Source organism: Azolla caroliniana, unplaced genomic scaffold, assembly GCF_043228905.1.
Source record: "Azolla caroliniana isolate FFs.n. ecotype wild unplaced genomic scaffold, voAzoCaro1.0.p SCAF_22, whole genome shotgun sequence".
Taxonomy (NCBI): domain Eukaryota; kingdom Viridiplantae; phylum Streptophyta; class Polypodiopsida; order Salviniales; family Salviniaceae; genus Azolla; species Azolla caroliniana.
Genome location: NW_028230457.1, coordinates 3,428,025 through 3,441,758, shown reverse-complemented (window position 1 = coordinate 3,441,758; position 13,734 = coordinate 3,428,025). Strand labels below are relative to the sequence as shown.

Sequence of the window (13,734 nt, the reverse complement as noted above, 5' to 3'; positions counted from 1 at the left end):
AGACTTCATTTCATTTAAAAAATGGTGATCAAATCATATTACTTGTCAGCATTTGATCAAAAATGAAATCAAGTTTCAGGACACAATAAATAAATCTAATCAGAACCAGCTGATGAAAAGAAGTCTTTGGCATAGTAACAATAATGTTTTCATTATTGTGTAATCACACAAGCTTGATCTAACGTGCTACAAAAGAGGCATACTTCACTATTCTTTTGTCAACAAAAACATAAAATAGTCGAAAACATCTTTAATGGTGTTTTCTGCGGTAAAATAACATCAAAGTTTTCATGATTGTGAAACCATGCAAAAGCTTGATCTAAAGAGCTACAAAGGCATACTTCACCATCCTTCTCCTTACCAATAAGAACACAAAATTTGAGTAAAAAACTCAGCATTGGCAATACAAGTTTGAGGGGTTGGAAATAGTAAATGACATTTAGAAAGTCTTCATAATTGCTAGGGGTATGAATAACAAAGGTTACTGTGATGGAGTTTTACCCCCAATGAGGGCTGAACAGTAAGATTAGTGGATTAACACACAAGAATTGTGATGCCATCTGAGAGCTAGCGCAAATGCAGTTACTGTTGACTCTTATTCATAATCCATCTATTGTTTCAGAATCCCCATGATTGAAAAGGTTTTGGAGAGGATGAATAAATCTAAAACTAATGCATCTAATTAGAATAAATTATTGTAGTTCCGACCTCTTCCAGCACTATTTAGGATTATCAATTCATAACACACATGTCTGAATATTTAGGGTCAACGGCTAGACATGAACGTCCTGACACCATATAAGAATGCTTTTCTATATGTATTAATTTGCCACAATACCGTGCATGAAAAATTTCGAGTGGCAAAAAAACACATTAAACTTACACATGGGTCTATTGTTAGGTCACCTTTTCTCCATGTTGTGACCAATGTTGATCAAATGGTTAATATTGCAACGAAGTATAGCCAACCAAGCTTGTAATGCTCAGTTTCTACAATTATGAAAGGGAGAGAACATCTTCAGTGCAACACGAACTACCTCCATCAATGACTGTTGATGTTTCGAAGAAAGCCGCATGAAGTGATTTCACACATCTTTCCACTTCATCATCGTTGACAATCAATGAAATGTTTACCTGAATATGGACAATACATTCACTAAGAAACCCTAAAAAGCATAAGGGGAAAACACTTGTTGAGTGTTTACTGAATATACCCAAGTTTTCAAATGTTATCAGAATGCCTGTGTAGTAAATTTTGTATTATAAACGAGAATTCTGGTAATTTTTTAGCTCAACCCTAAAATTATGGGAATTTTGGTAACTAATCAACCAGGGATGGGTATTTGGGTGCTTAGCCCCACAGCATGATTAGGTTGAACAGATACATTCATTGGTTACAACACCAAACTAGACTCACTTTAGATGCTCCTTGTGAAATCATTTGCACATTCACTCCCTGTTCCTGGAAGACGGAAAATACCTGGCAAAGAGAAACATACATAATAAGTATAATAAGTACACACAAGTCACAGGTTCTTTCCTACACACTATATGGCTCAAATACAAAGGACAAATGTATCAGGGGTACCAAGTTGAACTCTTTTCTAGCTTCTAGCATTATTCAAAAAGAGAGGAAAAACGGGTAGGGAATACGAGCTTTGGCCTATGATTTGGGCCTTTGCATGGTTCGCCATAGGTCGGAACTTCAAGACTTACATCTCCCTCTCAATAAGTGGGCAAACAAAACGGGAATCAATGTATTGTTTAGAAAATCAATAAGGAATGAATATAATTCTGAAATTTATATTTCTAGAGCCTTTACCCTACAAGTCTGTAGACCTCAAGTTCAATTCTTAAATAGATCATAATGTGAAACCACAATTGATTAGCTTATCAATCTCTCGACTTTAAGTGTGTATAGAACTTGCTGGGAAAACGAGATTGATGAACTATAACCACTTTTTTGTAAGCATAGATTATGCTAAAATTAATTAAGTTTGTGGATACATAAACCTTTTCTAAGATAAGGGATGAACGTTCGACATTCCCAATCAAAGAAAGAATGGATCGATTTCGTAAAAGTTTGACAATGGCAATATTTTCAAGCTCTTCCACCATATGATCAAGTTCCTGCCAATAACATAACATTATAAGCCTCATTAAAGCATAAGTTGGCGTTAGTGATTTGATTATGTGCGTAATCCTCATTAGCAATATACTTAGCTCTAGTTAGTCTTCATTGGGAATGTTGGCATTGGTGATCATTAGTTAAATCATTGCCATAAATTAGTTTTCCTGATCCTTATTTGTAAAATGTCATAATAAAAATAATGATATAATCTTTCAACATCTTACTGATGATAGGACAAACAAATTAATTGAATGATGTCATTAATGATAAAAAATTAATAGTATCAACTAATGACAACTAATTAGGTACTTTTTTAACCTACAATAACAGCACATAGCTAAATCACTAGTCCCAAATGCACGTGTGACCATAAACAAGTTCAAAGCTAGAGTTGCCTGTTGAATGAGCTCTCTGCTCCATAATTTGGAAGGGTCAAGAGTCAGCGAGATGCTGACTTCACTTGTTGCAACGACATCTACTGAGATGCCAAGTTTCTCAAAGATTGTAAAGACCTACCACATGCCCAAATGAAAACAATTAGTATTATTTAATACAAAAAGTTAATCATCAATGAAATTTGCATGATATCCATGAATTAAAACTTGAGCATCTGAATAAGAATTTACAGTTGCAAGAAAACCGTACTGTCCAAGCATCCTAGTACTGACAATATCCAACATGGTAACATTCTGTTTCACCACAATACTCGTCAAAAATGTCTGTTCAAAAAGTAAGGAGCATTTCGAATTTGTTAAATATGAATCCAGTTGGGCAACATTACAGGTATCAAACATTACAAGTATAGGAAATTGAGCTGATCTTTTCAATTACACAATATTTCGCTTATTATTTTGGTGAGTTTTACTTGTATTCCCTATTCTATAGTCGAATTGGCAACATTCTTGAAAAATAATTATTTAGAACACACCCTAGGACCACCACCCCCTTCCCTTTTCAACATGAAAACAACACAAACCTCACTTAAATCACGTGTTTTTTTTATGAGGGTCCCAGCAGCTTGTGGGTTGTAAGAATTCTTGACTCTCACAGGTATGTTCCCTTCCCTCGCCGGTCTCATTGATTGAGGATGGAGTACCTGCCCAGTAAAGGCATCATCAAGAAAATTTCAAAAACCTTAGTCAAGAAAACCTCCAATATTGGACAAAAGAAACCAATTTGAAGTTTCTAATAAAAGAGAATAATCACCTGGGCACCAAAGTAAGCCAACTCTGCTGCTTCATCAAAAGTAAGATATGGAACAGGAATTGCAGCTGGGTGAATATTAGGATCACATGTCAAGACCCCATCCACATCCTTCCATACCTGTTGTATATAGCAGATTCAGAATCTACTGCCATTAGTGTGGATGATTTTAGGATTACCATCATAGAATCTTTTGGATAGTGCCATGAAATCATTTCAGTTCAGTTAATAGTTATTTTACATGCATGCTTTTACTTTCCCTGTGTATAACGACAGATTATGCTATATTCACATCACATGCACATCTATGTGTATATACATACATGTCAGAGTTCTTTATCATCGTTTGCATCAATTAATAACTTCAAAAGATTATAAGCAGTGAGTTTGGCAAGCCACCACCCTCTAACTATTGTAAGTAATGGATACAGATATAAGGACCAATCCAAGATCATGATACAGATGAAATGATTCTATTCATCTGTTATGGAATAGAAGACACTCTCATTCAATTACATCTATACCTGGATTTCTCTCAATCCTAATGCCTTCCCAATAGCAGTCGCTGTCAAGTCACTTCCACCCCTACCCAATGTTGTAATAGCACCAGATTTCTGGCCCTGGAAGAGTGATATGATGACAACACAAAGAGATCAACACACCATTTAAACCAAGAGGGGAATACATCGACAAATCATGTTTACAAAGACGATACCTTTCCCAGAAAACCTGTCACTATTGGAATAATACCTTGTTCCTTTGACCAGTCAGAAACAAGTTTTAAAGCTATAGCAGGATATGTCGCCTCTAAGATGTCAGCATTTGTGAACTCATCACTTGTAATGAAACCCAAGTCGAAAGCATCGTACTGCAAACATGAAAATTCAGCTCAGAAAATGGAGATACCACAAAATCCCGTAAATTTACCATGGGTATTATATAGGCATATGTCTGTGCACAAATTCTATGAAGAAGTTCGCAAACTATATTATTGATGCACCATGTAACCTACGTGACAACAAAATCACACCATAAACATAGTACAAATATACTGTGAATTGTTAATGGAAGAGAAAATCATGCAAATAGTTATAATTATGATTCTTTTCTAATATATCTGGGCATACATACGGACGCATATTCGAAAAATAATATAAATTTCTTGGTAAAAGTTGAAGCTTTTCAGAGACAATGTTTTTTATGCTGAATACTTCGCTACAACTGATGCTTAAACTATGGTTAACACCATTTTCTCGTTCATATACTATGCTTCTTTCTAGCTATATCAGGCAAATATTCTCTATACTAGTTTACCTTCAGCTTTTAAGCCACAATATATATAAGTTGATGAGGCTGCATTCTCTAATTGACATGTTAGTTTTAGGTGTTTTGGGTGTTGATATAGTAATGTGTCTATGATCTCTACCCATATTATTACAGAATCTAAATCAATATGCATTATGATAGATATAATAATCACCTAAATGTTTTATAATAGATATAAGTTTGTATCATGTGTCTCATTCTTTTTATCTGAAAATGTAAATAATATGAATTTTCTTTTACAATCTGAATGATTTTACAATGGAAAAACTATGTTGACAATTATTTAAATCTCAGTCCAGGAAACCTGCACTCTTTCCCTATCAATTTTAAAAGAATCTAGTAGCTCAACCTGTTTTGCCTTCACACCATTGTTCTTCAAGTATGCAGCAAAAATTCTCGTTGAAAGCCGCTCGCCAAATGACACAAGATAATCCTTTGTCCGATCAGTCATCTCTTTCATCAGCGCAATCCCTGTCATTAATTGAGTAAGCTCTTCCAGAATGTCTGTAATTAGAACAAAAGAGGACAAAGATTTTAAAATTAGTTCATCTTATCAGCAAGCAAACATGAAGAACTTGTGAAGGACTTTAAGTTCCACTTGCCTGAAATCACCCCTTGATCGACATTCAATTCATTTGCTGTTCTATATTATTAGATATTATTTGTTAAATACAGTCAAATAAACTCAATAGAATTTTAAGAAATAACTGAAAACTAAGAAGAAAATAAAAATTCTTCGATTACAACAAAATGCAAAAATGTATTGTCAACAAGCAAAGCATACTCGATGTGCAATTGCTTCACAATATTGAGTTCCTTGATATGGCAGCATTTTGCAACTCCACATTTTACCGCAGTTTCACCAGCCTGGGCCGATCAACTAGAATGTAAGTTATCATATATATACACACACACACACATTCCTAATGAATTGACGAATGCAATGGATCAAAGCCCACGTGACTACGATTGGCCACAAATCATATATATGTGTATACAATCCTAATGGATTGATAATAGCAATGAATCAACATCATGTGAGAGAAAATTGAAAAATGATTTACTACAAATATTTGACCTGCAATAGGTGATTAGTGGTCTTTCCCATAGCAGAGAGCACGATGATTGGTTTTTCATTGGGAAATGTTCTTATGAGGTCTGCCACTTCTCGCATTCTCTCCGCCGACGCTACAGAGGATCCTCCAAACTTCATAACAACACTAAATGGTTGAGATTCGGATTCGGGTTCGGATTCTGACCCTGATTCCAATTCCGATTCTGTTGTACATGGAATATTTTTGTCATTGACTACAGGCAGCCGCCAAGGAAGAACAGGGGACGACAATCTCGAAATCGAGGAAGCCCTACCCTTGCATTGGATTGAGGCGGGAAGAACAGGGCAATCAAAAGCTCTGGTTGGGCTGAAATGGAGGGAGGAGGAGGAAGCAGAAGCAGAAGGGGAGTTGCAAAGGGATAGGGAAGGATAGAGAGAAGCAAAGGGCAATGAGAGTGCCTCAGAGACCATCTTCCTGCTCAAAGAGAAGGCAGTGAGGGAATCGCCCAACAAGAAAGAAGAAGTATGGATTCAGTATGTATATGCATATATATACATGTAACACATACATACATACATACATACATACATACATACATATGTATGTATGTATGTATGTATGTATGTATGTATGTATGTATGTTTGTATGTATATATATATATATATATGTATGTATATGTGTGGCTCGTGACTAACTGCTACCAAATATTAAAGAGGGCAAGTGAGGAATCGCGGAGAGGGACGGTGCAGGTCGCACCGTTGATGGCGCGTTCGATCTCCACCGTCCAAGATGGATAAAAAGCTGACAACGTCTGTCACAAGGAGCCCAACTCTGCGAAAGGGAGCCCGACTCTGTCAAAAGGAGCCCCGCTGTCAGATAGCCTCTGCAAGAGGGAGCCTGACTCTGTCAGAAGGAGCCCCGATGTCATACCACATTAGTAAGAAGGAGCCCGACTCTGTAGCAACAAACATCAAAAACTCCACAAAATTGTAATTGTACAACAAATATTTGCCAGGAAACTTATCATAAAATTTCTCAAAAAAACCTAAAGATTCAAATAACAAGTCTTACATAAAATATTAAAATGTCAAATGTTGACAACCCTAAAATGAAATATGAATATACACGTTACATATTAAGATTATGGCTAATGTCGGGATGATTGCAATATGCAACCACAATTTTTACAACATGTAACATTTGAGTCCCTTGAAGTCAAGGTCAAGCCATCGCAACGCAAACACCGAACCTTCTCATGGTCAACCAATGGCAATCTCCTCCTAGCCCGACTAACATCTCTTTGTAGTTTTCCGGAGTGGGATTTGGAAGTGTTTGGGGAGCTGCCAATAAGTTCTTGCGAGATGTCTATTGTTTCACTTCTTTTGGCACTGATTTGTTGGTTGCGACTTATTGATCTACCATCTTCTTCATTGTTTGATTTTGGTGCACCAACGCGATACACCTTCTCAGCCACATCTTCCAATGTTTGTATACCTTCGACAATAGTTGCACGGTCGAAGGTTCCTAACCCTTGCTCGAGACATTGAAGTGCTTTCACGACCGTTTGTACTTTGGACTTAAATGATTCAATCTCGGATGTTGTGGGGTTTGTCTCCTCTACTTGCTCTACCTCTACCTCTACTTCTATTTCTATATTATAGTCCATTCGCATTTGGGTCGCGTGATCTATAAAAGGCAATGAGCCACATAAATGTGGCATATGCCTCTCAATAATCATTCGGATACCGAGTAAATGCTTACATTTACTCACAATGTCTTGGCAATCACAATATGAGCATTGGAGTGAGACATTATACCATAGAGTGGGAGTCTTCATGCTCAAGGTTCTAAACCAATATTGGGCCTTGTGGACAATTTCAATTGTGTGGAAGTATTGTCGACATACCTTTCCAATATTCTCTCCGCTTCTTTAAGTCAGGACCTTTGATCCCTACAATTCGCACGGGGTGCAAACTGACCACTCTCACATATTTCTTGTCGTTGCTTGTACCACTCTATTACTGTTCCTCCTATGCAAGTGCCAGTTTCACTGTCCCCGATTAAGACATGTAGAAGGTCGGTAATTGATCGGTTTATTCTTCCCCTCAAGGTAGTATACTTGATAAACTGCCAATGTCTTTCCACAATATTGGTAGTGTCAACGTGTCCATAGTTGAACATTCTACCAAACTTGGGCCAGAGTTTCCTCCACACACATGTCAAACCACACCATCCTCCTTCTATATATTGCCAAACACTGGGTTTGTCCGCATATTCTACCTTTAACTCCTCACACATTGCATTGAATGATGATTCAGTAATGCATTGCATTAGTTGGCACATTCGTTGATAAAGATGGCTTCTCTCATTTGCACTTACTTTTGGAAACAAGTTGTCCACCCATGACTTTTTGGCGTGAAACTGACACAACAAAAGTCGACAATGTGTTTGGGACCGTTGTCCATTTACAACAATCCAAGATTGACGGTCTGTTGCAACCACATTAATTATGGCATTATATGATGTCCAACATTTATTGATCACTATCGCATTTGGCCTCACCGTGGGCATCCTTGCGAATATGACTCTCAAACAAGTTTCTAATGCCACTTGCTCATGGTTTGACCCCTTATCAGAACTACAAAGCATGTACCATAATGGGATCCCAATTCCCATGACATTGGGGGCAACTGCTGCATATAATGGTAGCCCGAATTGGTTTGTTTTAAATGTCGAGTCGATTGCCCAAGAGTTGTTTAGGGTCAACCACTCACACATTTCCAACATCCATTGATCTTGAAGTATCAAGATAAATGGTTGTATGGCGGGAGATCCTGGTTCACCAGACAGGTAGGGTTGAACATGAGCCACTTTCCCAAGATCTCGGAGTGCATAGGCATCTTGCATCATCAAAGCCCAATCAACCTTAGTCATGGCACTCCCGATTTTTAACCTATTTGCCATGTTATGGACCTCCTTTGGTATCATAAAGAACCGATAGGTAACAAGCTCTAATGGAAGTCTGGCCTTGGACTTATGATATGCTTCCTTACACATGCTCATTCGTGCCACATGCCTTGCACACCCAACATCAAATAGGTCATCTTTGCAACAACTTATGACATTGGGGTGTACTGGCAAACGGTACACATCCGACATACTACATGGTACATAACCACTATGAGGTCCATATATTGAAATGCTAAGTGTCTCAATGTCAACATCGTCATTGATTCTAACGTCCACATGGAATGTGCACCCACATTGGGGTGTGCACCTGCGTCGTCGAGTGGAATTAGACGCAAGTCGAGATGTCCTAGCACGATGGCAACTATACCTAGTCACACGCATACCCTTCTTGACTCCTTTCCTTAAACATTGTGGTACTTGTTTTGCAAATCTGTGAGCGCATCATCTAATTGGTGGGTTTCTACCTTGATCACTTCTATGGGTAGGGTCTTGTTATATTTGGCCATGCTTGATCCCAAACCTTCTATCGAGTCGACCTTCGATACTGTTTGGCAACCACAACTTGTAATGAGTGCTTTCACGTACTCCGGTGGGATGCCATAATCACGTACATCAGTCGCATAAACTAGTTTTAACTCTTTAAGAGTCTTTGAAAACATGTGATGGGATGTGTCACCATGTGATGCTAATACTACTTCCCTCCATTTCTCGACGTATAAGACTTGAAGATTAGGTGATGCTTTAAGGTAAATTGCACTCTCATTCCTGAGTATGAGACGACTCTTCATGCGCCTCCATGCATGAAGTGAAAGAGGTGCTCCCCTCGTGATATCACGTAATGCTTCCAATGTTACCTTAACTTGTCCCAATAAATCTTTAATCATCAAATTATACGTACCTCTTGAAAATGCAAAATACCTGGGGGAACAATACATGAAGGGATCGACCGCCTCATCCTCACGATCGGAATCTAATGACTCAAAAGGATCCTCCAATTCATCCTCGGATGCATTGGATGACCATGACATATCCTCCAATTCATCTTCCGACATGGCGAAGACACCATGATGCATTGTGCTCTCCATAGCAAATACAAGATGATCAAGAATGCCAGTGATTGAGGTGAATGAAATCAAAAGAATTCAAGTGAATGAAATCAAAAGAATTCAAGTGAATGAATTCAAATAATTCACATGAATGGAGTAGATTAACGATCGAGAATGAGAGTGAATGATATGAGTGCGAGTGATTAATAGACTGTTAAGGAAGGGAATGGGTTAATTGGGAATGATGGGAAGACTCTTAATGTATGCTACTGAATTTGGTGAATTAATTTACTGTAGTCGTTAATATGACTATTGAGACGCCATCATTACACGTAGTTGGGCACTTCCCTATTACTGTGTCGGGCTCCCTTTTTAATGACTATTAATGAGTCGGGCTCCACATTAATCAGTCGGGCTCCCTTTTTTAATGAACATGAATGAGTCGGGCTCCACATTGATCAGTCGGGCTCCCTTTTTACCAGAGTCGGGCTCCCTTTTGAATAAGATTCACATTGAGTCTTGTTATGTCTTTGAAGAGGATTGACATTGAGTCTTGTTATGTCTTTTGTATTGTTTACAACAAGGACCGAAGCACTCTTTCTATATACTTACTCTTTCTACAACAACATTCTTTGTTTACAACACTCTTTCTATATACTTACTCTTTCTTGGCCTTTCTCAAAAACCGTTGCCTTGACTACTTGTCAATAAGCTATTAGTTTTATGCTTTTGACACCCAAAACAATTCCTAGGAGAGAAATACAATTCAAATATACAACCAAAATGAGATTCAAATATTGATTTGATATTACAAAAAAGTTTCCAATGTGCATGTTTGATGTTACAAAGTACAACATGATTTTCCACATGTTCGAAGTGTGTTTGGAGTGGCTTTGAAGATCTTTATCGCTCTTGTCCTCAATTTCCTCATGTGTGATTGGTGTGATCTGTTGTACTTGAGCTCCGGATCCAAAAAACGATTTATTGATCGTTTATGCAAGTTCAACTCTTGTTTTGAGGTAAAACTCATTGCACATCCTTCAATATCACAACAGTAGGCTCCAAATTCCTCCTCTGTATTTCAATAGTTAGTTTCTTGTCCCTCCTTCGATGTGGTTTACAAGCTCTCCTGGTATTGTCCAATATTGTATTATTATAATTTCCACCTATGTTTAGGATATTATCTTCATCCACCTTCATAATCTTTGCAGCATTTCTTGTTCGTAGCCTAGTGTTGGGTTCTTCAGGAAAGAAACTTGCAGGAAGTCATGAAGTTCACAATGACCGTTTTTCGTTCTATAAATAATATATAATTTGCCATATATGTTCAAAGAACTAAACATCACAAGAGTGTACCTGCATAATCAAAGAGCTGGTCATCTGAATCACACTTAACTTGTGCACGCTTGGATGTAGTCTTCTTTCAAATAATAAGACTCACAACTAGAATGTACATCAAATTGAATCAAGTTGGCAATCCGCATGAGATAGTAAATCGAGATCATATGTTTGATGTTACAAAGTACAACATGCTAGTGATTAAAATAACCCTATGCTCGGAGTCCTTCGTGCCCATTTTGCCATGATTTTCCGAAGGAGCTGCACGTCTTCGAATCCAAACCATTGCTCCTTACCCTACACCACAAGATGCCATCAACCTAAGCCCAAATTCAATTCTCATAAATACTTACAAATTGATCGGACTCAAATCCTTGAATGAACTCCTCGACCAACATTCGAATGGTTTGCATCACGTAATACCCACAATCCGTCCCATTAGGTTGGGTTGGGATATGCAATATCTAGAACCGCTCGTTGTTGATGATGCAATGGTCCTGTGTGGCGCTAGAGATATGTCGTACAACCAAATCACCCAATGTCTTCATGCCAGCAGTCGGATGATTATTTAGTGGATCGCAAAAAACAATATGGCTCCTCACCTTGGCATCGAGACCTATAGGAGTCTGTCGCATCTTCAACCAAAGCACCCAATGCCTTGAGTGCAATATCCGAATGAAGACATATTCCCGTTCAGGGACCCGAGTGAGTATGTCTTCACCCTTATCACTTTGGCCTTCTAGTTTTACCTATAGTGGATCCACAATATGAAACCGCTTGTTGATCTCGGGGGGCAACGAGTACTCCATCCATAAGTGGAAGAGGGTCATCATCCATGTGGATGCCATCTCCCCTACAATGCACAACGAACATAGTTCTACCTCCGTCAAAAAGACCGGTAGATCTAATCGTCGACAAGCCACCTGAAACCTGTTTATTAGACCAAATTAGTAACTACAAAAAAAACATGAAGTTAACTATTGATCTCATGCCCCCACCATAACGGCATACCTAGTGAACTTATTTCTTGTTGTGTTATCCCATGTTTTTGTGATTGTCCCAAGACCAACAAAGACAATCCCAATGTCCACACCCTCATCTATGTCAGACGATGTAATGAACGACAATTTACCACTTTTTTCTTGCAGATTTGGATTTTAGGCCTCCTTGGTTGTTGGGTTGTCGATTCTGACAGTTGGTCTTGACCACCATCGATCTCGACATGTGTCTCATCTTTTGGCATGGGAATTCCATGATTCTTACACTAAAATTCATACATAAGATTCACACATAATCATTCACACACTAGATTTAGACTCACATAAGATGCACACATAATCATAAACCTTACTCACATAAGCTTCAGACACAACCGCAATCTTCAACTTCAATTTTGCCATCCTATGCTCCTTTCCCTCGTCATACCTGGCCATTTGTTGGCTAGCGAATTGGGCAATGAAATCGGCCTCCTTGGATGTTCGAAGTGCGTCCGGAGTGGCTTTGAAGATCTTAATCGCTCTTGTCCTCAACTTCCTCATGTGTGATTGGCGTGATCTGTTGTACTTTAGCTCCGGATCCAAAAAACACTTTATTGATTATTGTCTTTCGTAGTGGCTGAAGAATGACGTGGATGTACTCCTCATGGAGGTCGATTGCTCTTCTTCGTCTATCTTTAGCCCCCGAGGCAGTACTACACGGATGCCATGTGCCTTCTGTAGGTGAGCCTCCATGTCAACTTTTTTGCGAAACCATCGTACCTCTTTTCTACATGAATCTCCAATGATACATGTGCGACATTTGATACCTGTCGAGTCTCTTCCCGTCTTGAAGAGGGACATGGGGTCCACTACAACAATGGTGTAACATTTGCATTAGAAAAACCCAATATATACTTACTTCAATAATGATTATAAGAATGTACATCAACTGACCATTTACACTGATATCTTCAACACCTGGCCCCACGTCATGTATGGGGTTCGTATCCATGTTCGAGTCTTCAGTAATGATGTTTTCAGCATCCATGTTGTTGGATTTGAGGCACCTAGCACCCTTTCTTACAAAAACTCTAAACCATCATTCAAGTTAGCACACAAACATCACTATTTATACACAATATAAAGTTGAGAAATGATTCATGCCATACATCCCTTCATAGGTGTTAACTCTTAGGGCCGGACAATGGCCTAACACAGGGTGTCTACGGAAGACACTTCACCAAAGGGTGTTACGGCAACCGGATTAGACTCAACGCTTAATCCGACTTAATTAAGTTACTTAGCATGATCGTCTTTCATAATCACATGCATAAGATATAACAATTAAGGCAGAACGGCAATTAACATAGAGAGATAACAACGCTAAGCTTTTATTAATTAACCGCTATTCATTACATTGTATCCGGGCCTTTAAATAGGTTTCCGGTCTGTATTACAAAACGGTGCCATCCGCACCTGTTCGGGATTGGTCCGGATCCGGAACGGCATACCGATTCCGGTCCGTCCGTCCACACTCATAGCTTAATTACAACCACATTCCTACTACTTAAATAACTCTCCGTTTCCCACTCTGGACTCCTTTGCCGGCCGGTAACACATGGCACGCCCGTGGGACAGTACCTTGTACGTCGAATCCACAACCAACCCTTGCTATTCTTCGTCCAAA

At 38.6% G+C, this 13,734-nt stretch overlaps 1 protein-coding gene across 1 annotated transcript; it reads right to left on the bottom strand.

Annotated features, from left to right (window-relative positions):
• Positions 1-803: 803 nt before the first annotated feature.
• Positions 804-6,228, bottom strand: LOC147849836 (aspartokinase 2, chloroplastic-like). Its single transcript, XM_087337075.1, has 13 exons — positions 5,739-6,228; positions 5,445-5,527; positions 5,263-5,303; positions 5,010-5,164; positions 4,050-4,202; positions 3,859-3,954; positions 3,338-3,454; positions 3,108-3,227; positions 2,758-2,850; positions 2,523-2,643; positions 2,014-2,126; positions 1,418-1,480; positions 804-1,134 (listed from the first exon to the last, which is right to left on the bottom strand). Exons 1-13 carry the CDS (start codon positions 6,183-6,185, stop codon positions 997-999), a joined length of 1,740 nt encoding a protein of 579 aa, XP_087193201.1. The 5' UTR covers positions 6,186-6,228; the 3' UTR covers positions 804-996.
• Between the last annotated feature and the right edge of the window lie 7,506 nt (positions 6,229-13,734).